General features: G+C 51.6%; 1 protein-coding gene across 1 annotated transcript; it reads left to right on the top strand.

Annotated features, from left to right (window-relative positions):
- Positions 1–508: 508 nt before the first annotated feature.
- GLIPR2 (GLI pathogenesis-related 2) lies at positions 509–20,864 on the top strand. Its single transcript, XM_012657176.1, has 5 exons — positions 509–586; positions 11,151–11,259; positions 11,608–11,711; positions 13,913–13,990; positions 20,255–20,864. The coding sequence occupies exons 1-5, from the start codon at positions 574–576 to the stop codon at positions 20,413–20,415; spliced, it is 465 nt and encodes a 154-aa protein (XP_012512630.1). The 5' UTR covers positions 509–573; the 3' UTR covers positions 20,416–20,864.

The raw sequence follows: 20,864 nt of genomic DNA, 5'->3' as shown, positions 1-20,864 counted from the left end.
ACCTGGGTTCGCCTCAGAGGGCACGTCCCGGGGAGAGGGGCTCCCCCTCCCTAGAACAAGACGTCCTTGGGAGCCTGGTGTCACTGGGGAGGGGAAGTGGGCACACTGGGGGCCTGAGGTGTCCGTCGGGGCGGCCAAGTCAGGGGAGTACTGTCCCCTGGCGGCGCCGGCTGGCAAGTCCCTTGTGCTGCGACGGTGAGCACCGCGGTGCCCGCAGCGCGTCAGCCGCTGAGGAGTTACCTGGAGCCCCGTGGGAGGCGCGGGCTTTCCTAAGCGTCTGGAAAGGGACAGCTCGGGGCTGAAGTCCGGGGGGACCCGGGCTCCTTGTCCGCACCCGGGGAGCCCAGGGCAGTGGCGGAGCGCCTTCCGCGGAGTTAGTTCTCCGGGCGGCCCGCAGGGTGGCCCCGGGCGCCTACGCCTGCAGCTGTCGCTGCCTTATAAGGCGGGGCCGGGCGGCGCCGGGGGAGGGGCTGCGGCCGCCAGACCCCGTCCAGGGCTCGCCGGGCGGCGCGGAGCGGACGGGAGCGCAGCGCAGCGCAGCCGCGGGGAGCCGAGCAGCGCGCGGAGCCGGCCATGGGCAAGTCAGGTGAGCTCGCGAGCCGGCCGGGCCCGGGTGCGGGCATGGCCCCGGAGCCCCGGGCTCCCGAGCCCTCGCGCTCACCCTCCCCCGCCGCGGCTGGGTCCCCAGGGAGCGAGGCGGCCGCCTCGGCGCGCGGGACGCGGCTCCGGCTGCGATGCGGGACCCCTGGGTGCGGGATGGAGGGGCGCGCGGGCGAAGCGCCCCGCGGGGCGCGGGCAATTTCCGGGACAGCCAGGAAGCCGGAGCGGCCGTCAGGCCACGGGGAGCGAGGGAGGGAAGGCGAGACCGAGGGAGGGTCCCCCTGTCTGCGAGCCAGAGATTGCGTCAGGGAGGGCTTCCAGGCGCTGATGGGATTAGCGCTCCGCGTTCGGCCAAGGCGTGGCTTTTGCTTTGTTTCAGGAGGACAGAGTTAGAGTTGGAAAAAGCCACCAAACTGTGACAGCATCTCTTGCTGCAAAGCTGCTTGCCCCGTTCAACCTCCTAAGGACAGCTCTGAGCATCCGCTTCATTCTTTCGTTGTCTCTCCTCTCCTGAGTACCCCCTCTGTGCCAGGCTCCCCGTGTGCCAGGCTCAGTCTGGCTCCCCCTTTATCTCTGACCTGTTGCTGTCCATCCTCACCACTGGCTGTCGGATGAACTTTCTAAAACGCAGATCTCCTCCTTTCACTCCCTAACACCTTCCACCCCATTGTCTGCAGAGTGAAAGGACAATCTATCTCTTCAGTCTCCCTTCAGGCCCCCAGAAGTTGATCACCACCCCTTGCTTGCACGCTACTCTCCAGCTATCCTGAGGCTGGCACACTGGTCCCTTGCCCTGGGTTTCCCTACCCAGCACTCACCACCCCCACTACCCAGCCTGAAAATCCTCACCATCCTTCTAGGCTCAACTCCTGGGCTGGGAGCCCATCCCAGATTCCCCTGCAGAGGGACCACCCCACCCAATGTGTTCTTTGTTGCTTCTTCCTGCAGTGGGCTTGGGACACGTATTCAGCCATAGACCTGTTTCCTACTGACTCCTCACTGCCAGCAGTCAGGGCCATGTTGATCTCAGCACAGTTCCTGCCTCACAGGAGGCTCTTGATGAACAGCCGTTGAACAGAGTTCAGAAATCTGCTTTATCAGTGTTGTCAGCCTCAGATGAGTACAGCCAGGTCCCTTCTTGGATCTGTCCTCCAGGATCCAGACTCAAGAGGTACCAGCATTGGGAACAAGTGGCTTTCCCAGGCATTGGTCCTAACCTAATTAGCCTTACCTCGGGCTCTACAGGCAGGTCTGGCTTTCAGCCCTGGCTGTGCCAATCACTTGCTGGGTGATGCTGAGCAAGGCCCCCTCCCTCTCTGTTCCTCAGTTTCCCCATCTGTATAATGAGGGTGGCCCATATTATCTGCAGGGTCCTTCATGGTATGGAGAGGTGACATAATGGGTTCGTCATATAGTTAAAAGAGCAGGATGATAGGTGGAAATGGGGCAAAAGTATGGCAGATGGGAGAGAGCATTTTGAGATACCTACTTGGGAAATCAACTCCTTTCTCTGTAGATCTAGAAGAAAACCCACAAATTCTCTTCAACTACATCTTTTCAGTTGTTTCTGGCTTCTTCCCTAAGACATAGTTTTTCAGAACTACTAAGATTCAGCTGTGTGCCCACTCTTCTATCTGTTCATCCCTCCCTTCTCTCCCCATTCCACTATCTGTCAGCTCTGTCCCTGGCCATGGACACAGTGCAACAAAGTGCATGGCCCCTGTCCCCAACAGTGTTCATGTGGATTGTGAAATGAATAAATAAAGCTCATTAGGGGGATGAACAGGTACACATGGCTCCAGTATGGGATGGGAAGTGATCCAAGCCACAGGACAGGTGCAGGTGAAGGGTGGTGGGAGCCCAAGTGGGGTAGAGATCTCCACTGCATGGGAGCCATTGAAGGTGGTAGTCAAATCCCAGAGAGCTTAAGAATTTGGACTTTATTTTATGAGACCTGGGGTGCCATTGAAAGGCACTGATCCAAAAGCAGCAGGACCAGAGCTGTGCCTGGGTGGAGGTGGAGGATGGGGGGACCATTGTAGTTACACAGACAAGAGATGACAGAGGCATCTAGGGTAGGGGTAGGGGCTGGAGAGGAGGAGGACGTGGATTTGCGAGATGGTGGCCTTCAGCAGACTTGGTGACAACCTATTGTGAGGTAGAGGGAAGGGTCAGAGGCAAGCAAGATGGTGGTGATATCTTCCAGGCCTGGAGGTATAGCCTTGGGCAGGTTTCAGAGGAGGATGACTTCTCACTCAGAAGAGAGGAGGGGGCTGGAGCTAGTTGAGTCAGGTGCCACCTCTACCCTCCCACCCTGACATACACACCCAGGCACCTTCCAGAATCCTACCCAGGCCTATCTCCTTCATAGCCACATGCACTTCATTTGTCTCCTCCCATAAGACTGAGAGTCCCTGGAATAGTATCTGGCTTTCCTAAGGGTCCCTAGGGAAAGGTGACTTTTCTGGGTGACCCAGTGCCCAATGGGCCTTCGGCACAAACCCAACCTTGAAGTTCCAGGCTATAAGCCTGAGGCTGGTGTCTGTGCCTACAGGGCAGGTAGCATTCACAGATGTCTATCCATGCAGGGCCTCTATGTGGTTGCATGATGACCATAGTCTTAAGGAATCGGTCCCTGCCTCTTCTAATCAGTGCATAGGAGCCAGTCTCTTTTTCATCTTTAACCTCAGATATGCCCCAGAGCCTATTGGGATAATGAGCATTATTATAAAATCATCACACAACTGACACAGCTTAAATTCCAGAAGATACTTGGCCTGGTGTTGGGAGACTGCTAGGTCCCAGCCTTGGTCTCTCTTCTGGGCCTTAGTGTGTAGAAAGTGTGGTGTGCCAGAGAAAGGCAATGGCCTTGGGCTTAGTGGAAGCCTCTTCTCCCAGTATTATAATAGTGATTACCGATTATTAAACTCCTACTGCATGCCAGGCAGGGAGCTAGATATTTTCTGTTACTAACCATTGTAACAGTGCTGCGAAGAGTTATTATCAACTCATTATATAGATTTATAGAGGTTGAGTACCTTGCCCAAGCTCACACATTGACCAGTGAGTAAACAAACAGAACTGAACCCAGCTCTCTGAATTCCCCTTTCCTCTCTACCACGCTGCACACTAGCCCCCACCCCACTCCTGTTCCCAGCCTGGGCTCTGGCCCATGGGGACCTCCACACACCCTCTCATAATCTCTAAGAATGTTAGTGTCCCTCAGCCCACATCTGTTACTACCAGATGCCATCAGAGCAGAAAGGCCTTTAGGGACCAACTAGCCCAGGGATTTTATACGGAGTGGGGCCCTCAGGAGTCTACAGGGAGAGGCTGTGTGGGCTGGGTCAGCCCCAGTGGTTCCATTTTCATCTGTTGATTTTATTGAAGATTTCTTTCGAAGGAAGGGTTTCCCTGCTTTGAAGACGTGAAAACCGCAGATGTCATCCTTCCTTCACACACAGATGGGGAACCTAGGGCCCAAAGGGGCAGGGACTTGCCTCTAGGCAGGCCGGGCTGGAGGATGGGCTGCCTCTCTGCTGGCCTGAGGGAGGGAGCCCTGGCTCCTCTGATCACAGCCACTGGCTTTGGACAGGGGCAGCCTGGAGGAGGCTAATGCTGCGGGGTGGGGGATTTCTTGTTCCTGTAAGCAATTGAGCAACTCTTTATTGACATCATTCTGGCGGTTGTGAAAAGAGGAAGCTATACCTAAAGTGGAAAATGTGGGAGATTTGGGCCAGGGGAGGGAGCGAAGGGAGGGGTATTCTTAGATCTGGCTCTAATGTGGACTCACTGTGTGACCTTGGCCAATCCGCATGCCTCCCCCGCCAAAGACCCCAATTTCCTCATCTGTGAAGAAGAGAGAAATCCTGTCCTAGTGCCTTCACCGTACTGGTGTAAGAACCTCGGTCATTTGTTCACTCATTCACTTAGCAAATGTCCGAGCTCAGAGGTCCTGTGAGGTGCCATCAAAGATCAATTTAGAGGCAGGGAAGGGCTCTGACCAAGAAAGGATGGGAGCAGGTTCTCCTAAAGCCAGACACCAAAGGGATTCTGCCCAATGGTAACAATAATAATAATTATTACCTGGCATTTAATAAGCGTTCATTATGATCCAGTACAGTTCTAAAGCATTTACATGGACTTAATCTATTTAATCCTCACAACAACCCTGTGAGGTAGATACTGCTATCCTCATTTTATGTATGGGGCACAAACTGAGGCACAGAGTGATTAAGTAACTTGCCAAAGATCACACAGCTAGTAAAAGGCAGAGCTGAGATTTGCCTATTGAAATTCCTGGAACCCAGGCTTAAAAGAGCAGGAGCTACCCGTCTGAACCTTATCCTTTTTTTTTTTTAACTGTCACTTTTTAATGCTTTTTTCCTGATAGACAGGCAAAACCAGTTTTGTCCCAAAGGTGGGAGCAGGTTGCTTTCTAGCCTCTTGCCGTGGGGAAAGAGGGGCCCCCACAACTCCTGCCCTTGCCCCTGACTGTCACGGGCCTCTTTCCTGGGGAGTCTGGAAAGGGCTTAGGAATGAGTCAGGCGGGGCTCAGGGAGGCCTCAGAAAGGAGATGATGCTGAGGGAGGAGCCTGTCTCAGCCAAAACTCTGAAGGGAAGAGGCAGGGCACAGACTGCAGAATCTTTACACAGCCTCCAGCGCCCAGGGCCGGAGCAGCCCCACCTATGATGCCTGCACCCTCTGTCCCCGCACAGACAGCCCTGCCCTCCCCTCAGCCCCGGTAGCCAGGCCCAGGCAGCCCCTGCCACCTTTCAGCAGCTGTGACCTTCAATCTATTTGAAGCCCCAAATCTGCCCTCCCCCCCAACCTCTGCTCTAAAGTGCCTGATTTGCTTCTGGGGCCCTCAGGCAGATCTGTCTGTAAAGGCCTTGGCACAGTGGACGCTTTGGAGAAATCTTAGTTCTTTTCTCCTCTTCCTTCCTCCTCTTCTTCCCCTTCAGATCTGACAGTGCCTGTTTTCCCTGCTTTCCTCAGCTGTCCCCACTGCGCCTGGTCTTCCTCCTCCTCCGCCTCCTAGGTTACCCCCATGTCTTCTCTGTCATCCCTTTGTCTTATGACCCTAGGGCTGTGGGGTTGGGGGTTAGGACCGGGGCTTTGCCTCAGATCTAGTCTCCCCCCTGAAGGGCCCACCCCCGGACTAGTTGTGGGGATTTGGGCAGGTAACTTGCCTTCTCAAGCCTCAGTTTCCCAATCGAAAAAATCGCTAATGTTGTGGAAGCTCCCTCAAAAGATGATGAGAAGTAAGTAAGATGATGCGTAGGCCCAGCCCGCAGACAGGGATGGCCAGACAGGGATGGCCAGCGAGCAGAAGAGAGCAGGAGCACGGGCAGGCGGGCCTACCTGTCCCTCATTCCGGCACTCTGGGCCTGTGTGGCCTCTCTGAGCCTCAGTTTACCCTCCTACAAAATGAAGATGCAATCCCTGCCCTTCCCCCATGGCAGGGTGGCTGTAAGGGCTTTGCCTGCCTGCTGGGGGATGGGTGGTTTTTCTTTGACTTTTTTTCCTAGTGTTTATCTGTGTTCTTGGGTCTTTCTATAGAAGTGGGGTGTGCCTCTTGCTGGGTGTGGTCACCTTGATAACTTGCCTCCCTGGGGCTGAGGCCCTGAGCAGGGGAGCCACTTGGGCCGAGGCCGCAGGGGGAGGGACTCCCAGCACTGCCGGAGGTGTGGTTGGAGGGGAGAGCGGGCTCCACTCCTGATTGCCAGAAAGACCTGCTGTCCCTTCCAGAGAACCCTGGCCCAGGACCCTGGTCCTGCTGAGGACATTGCCTGGCTTCAGCTTCTGGGCACAGGAACTTTCACTTTTGTTTCTCTTTACTTCTCACATTCTGGGAGTGCCGTGACCTAGTTTTTAGCAGCCTTATTTGTCCCTCTCTGCCGAGGAGACTTGGGGCCTGCAGCACCATGGGGTTCAGGGCAAACTGATCCCAACACTCGGGCTGCCTTTGAACTCGCTTTCCCCTAGCTATTCACTCACTGCCCTCCTCCCCGTCCTCCTCAGGGGCCCCGGATATCCTTAGTTCCTTCCACCCTGGCCCATTCTGTGCCCTGTGCCTCCTCACCTCATGCTTCCTGATGTAGAAACACCTCCTGCGGGGAGTCCTCCCTCCCCTCGTGCATCCGTGCCCACCATTGCACATGCCGCTCAGTCTCATGCATCTCCCGTGATGTCCCACGAGACCCACCACGGCCCCCTGGGACATGGGAACTGGAAGGGACTTTAGGATGGGCCTGGCCAAGCCTGCCACTCAGGTGGGGACCCTCCTTTACCTTGATTGTGTGTACCCATCCGTGCCCTGGCCTGTTCACATACCCTCGTTTCAGTCACTGTCTCCTTAGAGAAGCTCAGGAAACTCCTGCAAGTCTTGGGTTGGTTCATCTTGTCTCCTCTCACCCCCACCCTGATCCTTACAGGATCTCATCTGACCCAGGGCCTGAATCCCCCTGAGGAGGGCTTGCCTGCTTGTATTCCCCAAGTGGTAGAGTGCTCACTACCGTGCGAGGTGGCCCCTTTCAGTCTTCAGAAAGCTTTGATCGGGAGGAAGGTCTTTCTCAGGCTGAGTTAATTTGTCTTCCTGCCCTTTCCACCCATTGGCCCCAGCTTTTCCCTCTGGGGCCCCAGAATGCATCAGAGGCCTCCACTGTGTCTTGCAGAGTGTAATCTTCTGTAGGGTGAGCTTACCCAGCCCTTGAACCATAAGACCCCATTTCCAGCCTCTGAACACGCCTCTCGCACAGAGCAGGGGCCAGGCTGGGGAAGCAGCCCATGGCCCAGGGGCCTGTGGGTTTCTGGCAGCCACACCACCCTGCTGACTCCTTCTTAACCTGTCCTCAACCCCCAGCGGGCTCCCGTGAGTTGCTGTGGCTCCTGCCATCTCCCTGTGAGATAGTCCTTAAAAGCCTCTGTGACTCCTTATCCCAAATGCCACATTAAAATGCTAAACCTGAAATCTTTTTTTATTGCAATAAAAAACACATGACATGAAATCTACCATCTTAATCCATTTTTAAGTGTGCTGTACAGTAGTGTGATGTATATTCACATTGTTGTGAAACAGCTCCAGACCTTTCTCGTCTCCTAAAACTGAAACTCTATATCCATGATTAAACAACACCTCTCCCTTTTCTCCTCCTCCCAGGAGACCTGAAATCTTTGTCCTTCCTATCAGCTAGGGCTTGTTCTGCCTCTTGCCCACAAAGACCTGATACTTCAGGTTTAGCTCCACCCTCTGCCTTACGCCTAGTCACCATTACCACTTTTCACCTCCATGCCTTTGTCATCATTTTGTATCCCCATCTCTGCCTGTCAACCCAAACCTCCCAAATCCTGGGATTCAGACACCCCCCCATCACCCCTCCCCCACCCCACAGTACTGTGACTGGATCTCGCTGGACGGCCTTGCTGAGACCCAGAGTCTGCTTACTCTTTATTTAAGAGTCCACTTCCTCTTTATAAGAAAGCCCTTGGACAGCTCCACCTGTGTAGTTGTGACCTGCAGTTATCTCCACCTCCTGGGTCTGCATCTAGCCCCAAGCCTTATGAGGGCAAGCCCTGGGTCTTCTTCCCCTCATCTCATGTCCCCTCAGAGGTCTCATGGAATTTGATTTGAAGGCCCAGGGGGTCTTGCTATGGGAGAAGGAATGAGGACTCTCTGTTGGGTCATCTCCTAGCCTTGGGTGAAAGGCAGCAGAGAAAAAAAAAGGCACTGGTGAATATGTGACCTGGGACAGAGGAAGGAGTGTGGCACTTCCTTTATGCTCTGGTTTACACCCTTCCTGCTACTACCCACAGCCAGCCCTTGTGAGACAGGCTTCTGGCCAGGTGGTACCAGCTCGGTGTAAGGGCCCTCTGTGGCCCTCACCACAACCCACCCAACTCACCTCTGTTTCCCCAGAGGGGAACTCCCAGATCCCTAAGGCTGGGGCTCAGTGCCTTCACCATCTTAGCCTGGCTAGCTCCTGTCCATACATCTTTGGGGCCTCAAATCAGGGGTCACCTCCTTCCTGATCCACCAGACCATGTTAGGTCAATCTTCTCCAGGTTCCTCTTGAACTTGTGCTTACCTGCATCTTGGCACCTATCACACAGCTGGTATCTGTTTACAGGGCTGTCTCCTTTCTGTGTGTGAGCTCTTTGAGGGCAGGATATGGCTGATTTGTTTCTGGATTCCCTAGGACACCATGTGGGACCTGGCATAAGGGAGGCATTCAGAGAACAGATGAACAGATGGATGGAGAATAGATGGATGGATAATGTTGGATGGATGATGTTGGATAGATGGAATATATTGGATGGATGGATGGAGAATGTTGGGTGCATGTTGGATGGATGGGTAGATGGAGGATGGATGGAAGATATTGGAGAGATGGACAGATGGATGGATGGATTAATGGAAAATATTAGATCGATGGATGGATGGATAGAAGATAATTGAGTGGGTGAGTGGAGGATGTTTGAGGGATGGATGATATTAGATGAATTTTGGTGGATGGATAGAAGACATTGGATGGATGGATGGGTGGATGGGTGGATGGATGGAAGATGTTGCATGGATGTATGGATGGGGGATGTTGGGGTTCCATTTCAGATCCAAATTGGTGCGATATTTCTTCACTATTGACTTTGCTTGCCCTTGGCTTCACCCACCTATTCTCTTACTAACCACAGCCTTCTTGACCCTGCTCTTTCTGAAATCATGACCCAATTGGGTCATGGGCTCCACCTCTTCCCCAACTTCAGCCCTGGGCCCACTGATCACAGCATTCACCCTCCTGTCACCACCACTTTTTCTTTTTTACACTTTTCCTTGACTCTGTGTCTTACTCTGGTTTTTTGCTGCTATAATAAGATACCATAGATTGTGTAATTTATAAAGAACAGAATTTTATTTGGCTCATGGTTCTGGAGACTGGGAAGTCCAAGAGCATGACACCAGCGTCTGGCAAGGACTTCATGCTGGATTATCACATGGTGGAAGGGCAGAAAGGCAAGCAAGCATGCGAGACAGAGAGAGATCAGGCCAAGCTCTTCCTTGTATCAGGAACCCACTCCCTCAATAACAGAATTAATACATTCTGCCCTCATGACCCAATCACCTCTTGAAGGTCCCACCTCTCAACACTGTTACACGGGCAATTAAATTTAAACATGAGTTTTGGAGGGGACATTCTAACCATAGCATTCCATCCCTGGCCCCTTAAAACTCATGTCCTTCTCACGTACAAAATAAATTCATTCCATCCTAAAAGTCCCAACTCTTAGGTTGTTCCAGTACCAACTCAAAAGTCCCAAGTCTTATCTAACTTGGATATGAATGAATCTAAAGGCACAATTCATCTTGATTCCTCCAGCTGTGAGGCTGTGAAATCAAAACAAGTTATCTACTTCCAATATACAGTGGTGGGATAGGTATGGGATAGACATTCCCGTTCCAAAAGGGAGAAATAGGCAAGAATGAAGGGGTAACTGGTCCCAACTAAGTCCAAAGCCCAACAGGGAAAACAACATTAAATCTTAAGGCTAAAGAATAATCTCCTTTGACTCTGTCCCACCTTCTGGGCACACTAGGATGGGGGTTGGGCCCCCAAGGCCTCAGGCAGCCTCACCCCTGCGGCTTTGCAGGGCTCAGTCCACACTTCAGCTCGCTCAGGTTGGAGTCTTGAGCCTGTGGCTTTCCCAGGCTGTTGCTATACACTGGTGGCTCTACAGTTCTGGAGTCTTGGGGGTGGCCCCACTTCTAGGGCTCCACCGGGTATTGCCCTAGTGGGAACCCTGCGGTGGCTCTGCCCCATGGCGGGTTTCTGCCTGGGCCCTCAGTTTGTCCGATAGGATGGTGCTTGCCACGTTGAGGACAGATCTTCCCCACCTAGTCCACGGCAATCTCCTCTGCAAACACCTGCACAGACACACCCTAAAATAATGCTTTAGCAGTTCCCTAAGTCTTCCTGATTCCAGTCAAAATGACACTGAAAATTAACCATGTCACTCCACTTCCCCAGTGCTGCCCTTCCCTCGCCCTCTTTGTCGTCTGCCCCTCTGTCTCCTTGGTTTCACCACTCCAGGGTGGGCACCCTCCACTCCAGCCAGCCGCTTCTTTCTGGACCCCCAACTCTAGCCCTTTCGAGTCCCCACTGCCCACCATGGGTTCTTTCAGAAGTCCTGTTGCCAGCTGTCCAGGCCCCCAAACCTGCCGGGCACCTCCAGAAACACAAATCTGAGCAGCTCACTCCCCTGCTCCCATTCAGGGCTTGCGTTGCCTTGAATAGAGACCCGAACCCCTAATATGGCCCATAAGGGCCCACGTAATCCACGAGGGTTAGACGTGCAGAGATGCAGAGCCTGGTGCTGGGTGGAGACAGGACGAGCAGCAGCGTGGAGCAGGGCCACTGGGAGGGGTTGCCAGGTGTTGGAAGGGAGCAGCAGCCCAGCGTGTGACTGGGGTTTGAGTGGTGTTGCTTTGAAACCGTTATACTTTAGTGGGTCTTTTCTCTGCACTGAGCCATTCTCTGTCTTGCAATCATTCCAGCTTCCAAACAATTTCATAACGAGGTCCTGAAGGCCCACAATGAGTACCGACAGCAGCATGGCGTCCCCCCACTGAAGCTCTGCAAGAAGCTCAACCGGGAGGCTCAGCAGTGAGTGCCCCCAGCACGCTGGGTGACTGGGGCCCTTCACAGTGCTGCTCCTGCAGTCTTAGAGTAGTCCTGGGTGGTTGGAGGGACGTGGGTTTTGGGGTCAGGTACAGCCAAGCTTGAATAACCACTGTACCACTCACTTAGGTCCCTTTGTTCCTCTGAGCCTCAGTTTGCCCCTCTGTAAAATGGGACTGTAGGGAGGCTCAGAAGCATGCAGGTGTGCTGCTCCTCTACCTCCTCTGTGCACCCCAGGCAGGGAAGGAAGCTCAGCCACACTAGCTTGGGCTCATATGTTGGGGGGTTCCCAGGGCTTCGCCCACCCTGAGGAAGCCCTGTGGACCCCGGCAGGTATTCTGAGGCCCTGGCCAGCACGAGGATCCTCAAGCACAGCCCAGAGTCCAGCCGCGGCCAGTGTGGGGAGAACCTCGCATGGGCATCCTACGATCAGACAGGTGGGTTGCTTTCTCAGCCCCCTCCTCTCTGCCAGAGCTGGACCTAGGACAGGGTCTCCTCAAATCCCTCCTGGCCCCAGCACCCTCTGTAGTTTAGCCGTGGTGTGGCCACAAGTCCAGCAAGGGAAAGGAAACCCGGAGCTCCGAATCTGCTCCCAGGCTGACTTCAGTTCACCACAAGGTCTCTGGTGGCCGGCTCAGTGCCAGGCCTGTGCTGGGTGCCAGGGACACAGAGATGAGTCAGACTGACCGGCCCCCTCTTACAGAAGAGCTCCCGGGCTGAGCAGTGGGGGTGGGGAGACAGACTGAGTCTGTACAAAGTCTCAGCCTGATGCTGTGGGCACCAAAGCATCCCCAGCTACTGAAAAATTTTACTTTCTTTACATTTTTCTAATTTTTTTAAAGTGCTAACGTATTGCTTTTATAACTGGAGAAAAGCAATAGAGCCTTTTCCATTTTTGAAAGAAAAAAATAATGGAAAAGACAATTCCTCCATCCAAGATCTCAGTCCGGAATGATCCCACCACATTGACCAAACATTCTTGAGCTTGGCTCCAGCGGCCCTGAAGTGGCTTTTTAGGAAGAGTATTGGAGAGAGCTATCTGGATCTCTGAAGCTTCCTCCAAACCCCAGCCGGAGAATGACTCACTCCCTCCCTGACCTCACGTGCCTGGGAGCTCCCAGGGGAAGCCCCCTGAGTCTTCTCGGCTTCCCCAGCACAGCCTGAGCCAGGGCTCCCTGAAGCCTGGCCCACGGTGCCCCCTCTGAAAGAGGTGTGGGCAGCGACTCCCTCCCTAGGCCCAGGCGGTGGCCCTTGATGGGCCTGGGGAGAAGGGCACAGGATGGGAAAGTGGGCAGTCGGGAGTCAGGGTTCATCCCGGCCTTGCAGTGGCTCCCCAAGGAGCCTTAAGCAAGCCGCTGTCTGGCCTCTACAGAGAGGGGGTTGGGTAGGTGATCTCCAAGGCAGTGGCTCCTACTCTGACCACACATTGGAATCTTTTTTTTTTTTTTTTTTTTTTGAGACAGAGTCTCACTGTGTTGCCCTGGCTAGAGTGCCGTGGTGTCATCCTAGCTCATAGCAACCTCAAACTCCTGGGCTCAAGCAATCCTACTGCCTCAGCCTCCCAAGTAGCTGGGACTACAGGCATGCGCCACCATGCCCGGCTAATTTTTTCTATATATTTTTAGTTGTCTGATTAATTTCTTTCTATTTTTAGTAGAGACGGGGTCTCACTCTTGCTCAGGTTGGTTTCGAACTCCTGAGCTCAAACAATCCTCCCACCTCGGCCTCCCAGAGTGCTAGGATTACAGGCGTGAGCCACCACACCCGGCCACATTGGAATCTTTTACGGAGCTTTGAAAAAAAAGCCAGTGCCTGGGTCTGTCCTCCAGAGATACTGGTGCAGTCAGTCTGAGGAAGGACCCAGGCTCTAGTGGGTTCTAAATGCTCTCCAGGTGAGGCTAATGTGTGTGGACCATGGCTCAGCAACAGCACCTGGGGACAGAAAGGCAGAACCACAGGTCCCTCCCTAGACCTACTGAAATCAGAATCTGCATTTTGACAAGATCCCCAGGTGATTCATGCACATGTTAAATTTTGAGACTGCTCTGGAGTCCAAGGCTCCCATCTCTGGCTCCGAGACCAGCAGCTTCCAGGACACTGCTGTCTCATATCACCACCTGTGGGCCAGTGGATGCTCCAAGGCGAGGGCCCTCCTGCCTGCAGTGGAGCCCCTTGGCCTGCCAGCCCAATTGTCTTTTCTTCTGTGCCATTTCAGGAGCCACGCATGGGGTGGGGTGAGGGCAGAGTCTCCCGGAAACTCCGAGCATCATTAGAAGACCCTTGAAGTACATTGCTGCGTTGGACCTTTTTGTTGTACAGAGACCCAGAGAGGGGAAGGCCTTGCCCAGGACTACGCAGCGAGTCAGTGGTGGAGGTTGGGGGGGACACAGATGCAGGTTCCCTGACCCAGGCCAGGGCTCTTCCCAACCCCCAAGAAGGCCCACTCTTCAGCCTAGACATGCTCGTGGGCAGGAGTCCCTAGGAGTTGCAAGGAGCACCCAAGGTGTTTCAGCTCATTGGTGCTTTATCAGACGTCAGTTGCGGGATGGGTGGTTTGGGGTTGACGGGAGAAGATGCAGGGAATAGAGAGTGGGTGGATTTTGTTGCTGAGTTTTAGAACAATGTCATTTCCATACAGGAAAGGAGGTGGCTGATAGATGGTACAGCGAGATCAAGAACTACAACTTTCAGCAGCCTGGCTTCACCTCGGGGACTGGTGAGTGACAGGGTCTCACCAGTGGCCAGCCCCAGGCAGTTCTACCTCTTCCATAGTTCTCTGGCTTGACCTTGCCCAGAGGGCAAAGCTCTCCTTCCCCCAACACCTCCCCAACCACCTCCATGCACCCCTCCACCGGAGAGCGCCCCAGCACTGAGCCCTGCTCCAGCAGCTCAGGGCTCTGCGCTTCACGGACTGTGTCATAGGAGGCTGGATTTTAAAAGCCTCTTAGAGCTCCACTACTACGTCGGTGCCTTGGCACCTTTAGCTGGTCACCCTGCTCCCTCCACCCATCCTCGTCCCAGCAACCTTAACACTTCTACCCCTGTGCAGTGGTGCTCTCCTGATTAAACTGCCGTGGCTCCCTGGGGCCATCAGGGAGGAGCCTCTTCCACACCCTGCACCCTCCCATGGCGCTCCCCACCCTCGGCCTCCCCCACATTTTCCCTTCCCCTTTCGCCCTAGTTTGTGGTTCAGGTGAGCTTGGGATGCAGAAAGGCTGGATCTAGCCTCAGCTCTGGCATTATTTGTTGTATGAACTTGGGTCAGTTCCTGTCTTTTCCTGTCCCCAAGAGAGAGGGACAAGGTGGTGGCCTCTAAGGGACATTTTGAGCGCTGGTGGTTCAGAGCAGGGAGGAGCCTTCCATGGGGCCCATGCCCTTCTCTAGGCCTCCTCCATGGTAAACGGGGCACCGCTTAGCTGACTTCGTGCCGTAGGGCTCACCGGGCCCTTGTCTTTCCTCGGAACCGATTCAGACTCCACCTGCGGCCCAGGCCCCCGTGAGAAGGGGGTGTGAGTTTCTCTGATCAGAAACTGAAAAAGGGGTTCTGTGTCCACCCCATTCCCCCACCCCACCCCTGTCCCACCCACAGGAGCCCCTTGTGACCTTCCACCCTCTGGAGGTTGCTTCAGAGTCAGGAAGTGACATGTTCTCAGAGCCAGTCACCATTTCCTGTCGTTTGCTGCCCCCGCTTCGGAGCAGGGGTTCTCGCAACCGCAACCATGTGGTAGGACTCTGGGCAGAGGTAGAAGCATCTGCTGAGGCTTTTTTCCTCTCAGCTAACTCCTGCGGGCCTCAGGCCAGGGAGGCTGCTGTCATCGAGAACTGCTGGCTCTGGGCCAAGATACCCAGGGGAGGGAGCAGTAACAGCCTCCTACCAGTGAGTGAGGATGTGTAGGCAGAACCTTGTCTTCTGTTAGTAAAGATCAGTCTCCAGAAGGCGTTTTATTTCATAGCTTCTGGATTTGCTTTAGCTGTGAGCAAGATTCTTGAGCAATCGGACCTGTGTCAGAGCAAGTTATTAGTGCTGTTCATGTGTGTGCACAGCACGGGGTAGTTGTAAACGGCCTCCACATCCACCGCCACATAAGCCTCACAACACCACTTCAGAGTAGAGCTTTGTTCTATCCACTTTGCAGAGAGGAGAACTGAGGGCCACAGAAGAGAAGAGGCTTTTCTCACGCCTCTGTCCCTGTTCTGATGCTTTTTCCGTGGCCCCTGCTCCAAGGTGGGAATCTCAAAAGAGTCAGCAGCTGAGAATGGGGCTCAAGTTTTCATGATCACTGACTGCCTGTTTCACCCATCACCCTACACCCCTAAAGAGGAAAACCCCAGGGGCAGGAAGCCCCTGTGCCACTGGGCAATGCCTGGGGACAGACCGAGCCTGAGCCTACCACAGGAGTGGGGCTTTGGGTGGTGTCATAATTGGGGCTTGCAAGACCCTTAAAGATCCTCAGGCCCACCCTGCCTCTGCCTCCCCCAGACCCTGTGCCCACCTTCTTCTTGCTGCGCCATTGTTCAAGGATTCCCTGACCTGAGTCCACGTTTTAGGTGACAGGGCCTTTGAAATATCCTGTAATCCATCCCTGCCCCCAACCCCACCCAGGCCAGCATCTTGTGATGAACACTGTTCTCAGCTGTGTGCTGAATGGAGAGAAATGATTTCTTACAATGACTTTGATATATTCTGTTTAAATAGGTAGGTTTGTTTACTTATTCTGAATGAATAGTATTTTTACATGATGTGAAAATTGATATAAGCTGGAAAGTTTTCCTTCCAGCCCTGACCAGCAGCACTTTCCCTTCCAAGAGGCAACCAGAGATACCAGTTGCTTGTGTATCGTCCTGGAGTTATCCTGAGCTTTTGCCAGCATTTGTGGACATATGTTCTCTTTCTCCCTTTTTCACACGCTGGTGTCACAGTATACGGTCTGCTTTACACTTGTCAGAGATTGTTCCATATCAGTACAAAAAGAGCACATTCTTTCTTGCTGTTGCACATTATTCCCTTGCAAGGATATACTATAACTTATTTAATATGTTTTTCAAAGGTATATTCTAGAAATTTTTAGTCCATAGCAGGAAAGAGGATGTGATCCCTTTAGAAAAAGGAAAAGAAAAAAGAACCTTTGTTAGTAGAGTTAGAAACCAGTGTGTATCTGATGGTTGCTAAGGAAGTTGTGTCCTTTAATTAATCTGTACATACCCATAACTTAATTATCTCTGTGCAGGCAGAAACCTCCCCAGTAAGAGGAAAGATTGCTTAGCCTTGGAAAAAGCTGCCACAGGCATTTGGGCTGCTGATGTGCACTTTGTGCCTGTAATTTGCTTGGCAACCAGTGGATAAATGGCAGCTTCTTCCTTTTCTGGGAGACAGAGAGAGGGGGTGGGTCAAAGGCCAAAGCATGTGATCTCTTGAGAGAGGCTTGTGTGAGAAAGGGCTTGAGCCTGAGTGAGCACAGGGCCTCATAGAAGCAGTGACACCTGGCAAAGCTGCTGGGAGCCTGGAGCTGGGACTCAAAAGTGTAAGAACCAAGGGTAGATTTGAAAGAAAGAAAGAAGAAAAAAAAAAAGAACCAAGGGTGTTCTTATACCAGTTTGAATAAATTGGCAAGAAGGGTTTCTCCTCTATTCTGAGCATAAAACCAGAGTTTATGAAGTAGCAGTTAATACAAATTTAAAGGTAAGTGATACAGATGCACAATTGTGCTTAGGGTTTGTTTTCTTTTAATTCTTGCTTCAATTCTATCATATTAACTATATGGATTAGTGTTTAAATTTGGTTATTTTCCTAAAGAATTTAGTAATCTCAAATCCTTTGTGGATGTAGACAAAGAAATAAATTATACCTAAATTTAAAAATTATAAAAATGGAGTTCAACTGTAGGGGAAAAAACAGAATTTAATCGATGAACCTTTTTTTTGTCCTTACCATATGCAAGATGCAATGGGAAGTACCAACTTTTTCTGTTCCCTGAAGGATTAGAAGAGTGTGGACACCAGTATCTGTCTGTCTGTCTCTCTTTCTCTCTCTCTTCAATTTTGTAGTAGAACATATATTAACATCAAATTTACACCATTAGCCATTTCAAAGTATGTAGTTCAGTGGCATTAAATACATCCACACTGTTGTGCAATCATGACCACCATCTGTCTCCAGAACTTTTTCGTCTTCACAAATTGAAACTCTGGACCCTTCAACAATAGCTTCCCATCCCTCCCTCCTCCACCTCCAACCCGAGCACCTGGAACCACTTCTGCTGTCAGTTTTGACCAGGTGCCTCACATAAATGGAATCATACAAGATTTGCCCATTTGTGTCTGGCTTATTTCACTTAGCATAACATTTTAAAGGTTTCTCCATATTATAGCATATATCAGAATTCCTTTTTAAAGCTGTATAATAATCCATTGTGTGTACACACACACACTACATTTTGTTTATCCATTTTACGATGGACATTTGGATCATATAACTTTGGGCCAGTTGTTTAGCCTCTCTGCTGTGAACGTGGGTGTATAAAGATCAGTATCCTGCTTGCAGCGCTTTTGGGTATATACCTGGAGGCTGAATCATATGGTAACTCTATGTTTAAGTTTTTGAGGAACTATCTTCCACAGCACCTACACCATTTCACATTCCTATCAGCAATGTGCAAGAGTTCCAATTTCTCCACATCCTCGCCAAAACTTGTTTTTTTCTTTTATTTTTCTTTTTGCTTTTTATATCCATCCTAATGTGTGTGAGGTAGTTGCCCTTTCTTTCTCAACCACCTTACAGGAAGCTTAGCTGCTCTGATCATGCTTTTCCTCCTTCCTCCTTCCCTCTGTCTCTTCCTTATTCACCAAATATTTATTGAGCATCTACTATGTCCCAAGCCAAGTGCTGAACACTGGGGATATGGTGGTCACTAAAACAGATGTGGTGTCTGCCCTCACATAGCTTGCCCAATTGCAAGCCAGATATTTAAGAGGAAACGTAATCTCTTCAGGGTTGCTTTAGCAAATGAATGCCATCCTGTGACATGGAAGTAAATGTCCCACTGATGTCTGCCAGCGCTAAACAATGAAGACGGGAGGGATGAGTGCCCAACATCTACTCCCAGGAGATGAGAAGAATTTATGATCATTGAGCAAAGAATGCAATTACAGCATCAACTCTTTGACCCTCAAATGGGAGGAGAGTTGTCAGCTAAGCCGTGTTAGTAGTTTAAAAGGACCAGTGAGTGAAGACAGCCTGAGAAGTGGGACACTGGTGCCAAGAAGCTTCACGAGCCACAGAAGTGTCTGGAGGCTGGAGCAGCAGCTTGGAAAGTACCTGGGCCTTTTGGCTCAGAGCAGAGGGACTTGAACGAGGCTGGAACTTGTCAAGGTCTCAAAGAGCTCAAAACGCAGGAGACCTGCATTTCCAGTGAAGCAGAGCCGGAGTCCAAGATGATTCTTCCATATGACTTTGATTCATTTATTCCGTTCATCCCTTCAACAAAAGTTTATTTTACACTTTTCATGTGCCAGGCTATGCCAAGGCACTGGGTGTATTTTGGTGAATAAAACAAAGGTCTGTGTGGTCTCTGCCTACGTGGGACTCATAGTCAGGTGCAGGAGCCAAACAATAATCAAGTAATCAAACAAATTTATCGTTGCAAATGGTAAGAATGTTCTGAAGGGAATAAACAGGGTGTGGTAAGAATGTCTTGGGAGGGAGGCGTTCAGTAAATAAAAGGGTAATTGCAAAAGCCTTCTTTGAACAAGTGACATATGGGCTGAGACCTAAGAGACAAGAAGCTGTTGGTCATCAGGAGTGTCCCACATAGTGGCCAGTGCGTGCAAGGGTTCCATGGTGGGAAATAACCTGGTGCGTTCAAGGAATGGAGAGGAGGCCATTGGGCTGAAGCCTTCACTTTCACTCTAGGCGCACTTGGAAGTGAGCGAAGGATTTTTAAGCAGAGAAGTAAACAGATGTGATTTGTGTCTCAAAATGATCATTCTGAATACTTAAGTGGAAAAGGGATTGGAGGGGCCAAGCTGGGTTCCACAGAACCAGTCAGGTTACTGCAGTGGTCCGAGTGAGAAACGTTTGTGACTGGCACCATGGTTTTGGAGTGGATGACTCGAGATGTATCTTAGAGTTGGATTCTTCAGGATTGAATGAGGGAGAGGGAGGAGTACAGATTCACCCCTAGTGGTGTGCACAGAGGTGCCCTTGGTGGAAAGGGGAGGGCTGGGAGAGGGGTGAATCTGGGGTGGGGGGACCAAAATCGAGAGTGAGATTGGATAGCTTAGATTTGAGATGCCTGTGAGTCAGCCAAATGGAAATGCCCCGTAAGTAGTTGTGTCTGGAACACAAAGCAGAGATTTGAGCTGAAGAAATAAATTTGGGAACCAGGGAAAGATGAAATCATCTAAAGAATGCAGAGAGAAAAGAAAAGAGAGCCCAGGATGGAGCCAGGGAAATGCAGGTCCTTCAGCATTTACCAGGGAGGTAGAGGAGGAGGAGGAGGTGTCAGTGAGACAGGACAAAGACCAAGAGACGGTGGCATCATGGAAACCAAAAGAGGGGAGGAGTCGACTGTAGCAAATGTTCCTGAGGTGTCAAAGAAGATGAAGACAAAAAGGAGCCACTGGAGAGTAGCGCGCAGGATGTTAGGGACCTTGAAGAGTGCAGTTTGGGGGCAGGGTTGGAGGCAGGTGCCAGGTGGAGTGGCATCCTAATTGTTGGGGTCACTGGGTTTTGTCATGATCTCTGGGAGACCCTCGGAAAGTGGTGAGGTGGGTAAGGTCTGTGTGGTTGATTGAAAGGGCCCGCTTTAGAAGTCACGCAAGTTGTGTGTTTTGTCACTCCTTCCTGTGATTGGTGTCTGTGAAAATCACACTGCCCTGAGCCTGGCAAGGTGGTGCACGGGTTCGAGAATCCTCTGCAACATCTTTCCAAAGGTTCTGCTGACTCACCTGTTTCCCTGTCCCTCTGCCTGTTCCCCCACAGGACACTTCACGGCCATGGTGTGGAAGAACACAAAGAAGATGGGAGTGGGAAAAGCATCTGCAAATGACGGGTCCTCCTTTGTGGTGGCCAGATACTTCCCAGCAGGGAATGTCGTCAACCAGGGCTTCTTCGAAGAAAATGTGCTGCCTCCAAAGAAGTAACTTGTCCAATGTAATGGGAAGGTGGCAGATTTAAGAATGTGATACGAAGTGCCTAGAACAACCGAAACCCAGCTGTGTGTGTGTCCCTGTGGATGTATGTGCTTGTGTGTGTGAGGTGCGTGAGCGTCTCTTGTACACACGCTTGGACATACACTTCTGCGGGAGCTCATTCGTATTAAAGGATGAGCATCGGAAGCATTTACTCCGATGGTTACCTAGACCACAATTGTTTGGATTCGGGGGAGAAGTCAATTTTTTAAAATTTGATGTTTTTAAGCAAACTTCTTTTGTACCTCTTCTTACTTCTAATATCCATCCCTGGACTTTATGTACTCCAAATACTTGTTATCTGTGATGCTGAGAAGTGAAGTTCATTTTATGTGATCTTCATGCATTGTAATCTACTTTTGGTAGATATTTAAGAGTATTAAACCCTCATTTAAATGTGA

The sequence above is a fragment of the Propithecus coquereli genome, unplaced genomic scaffold, assembly GCF_000956105.1.
Source record: "Propithecus coquereli isolate 6110/MARCELLA unplaced genomic scaffold, Pcoq_1.0 Scaffold114, whole genome shotgun sequence".
Taxonomy (NCBI): Eukaryota; Metazoa; Chordata; class Mammalia; order Primates; family Indriidae; genus Propithecus; species Propithecus coquereli.
The sequence above is the reverse complement of the archived record's forward strand: the minus strand, read 5'-3'. Positions and strand labels throughout refer to the sequence as shown.

What these genes read in the sequence shown, in the direction of transcription:
- GLIPR2 (XM_012657176.1), top strand. An exon ending in GGCATCCTACGATCAGACAG is followed by an intron (nt 11,712 to 13,912) that starts GTGGGTTGCTTT and finishes ATTTCCATACAG; the next exon opens with GAAAGGAGGTGGCTGATAGA. An exon ending in TGGCTTCACCTCGGGGACTG is followed by an intron (nt 13,991 to 20,254) that starts GTGAGTGACAGG and finishes GTTCCCCCACAG; the next exon opens with GACACTTCACGGCCATGGTG.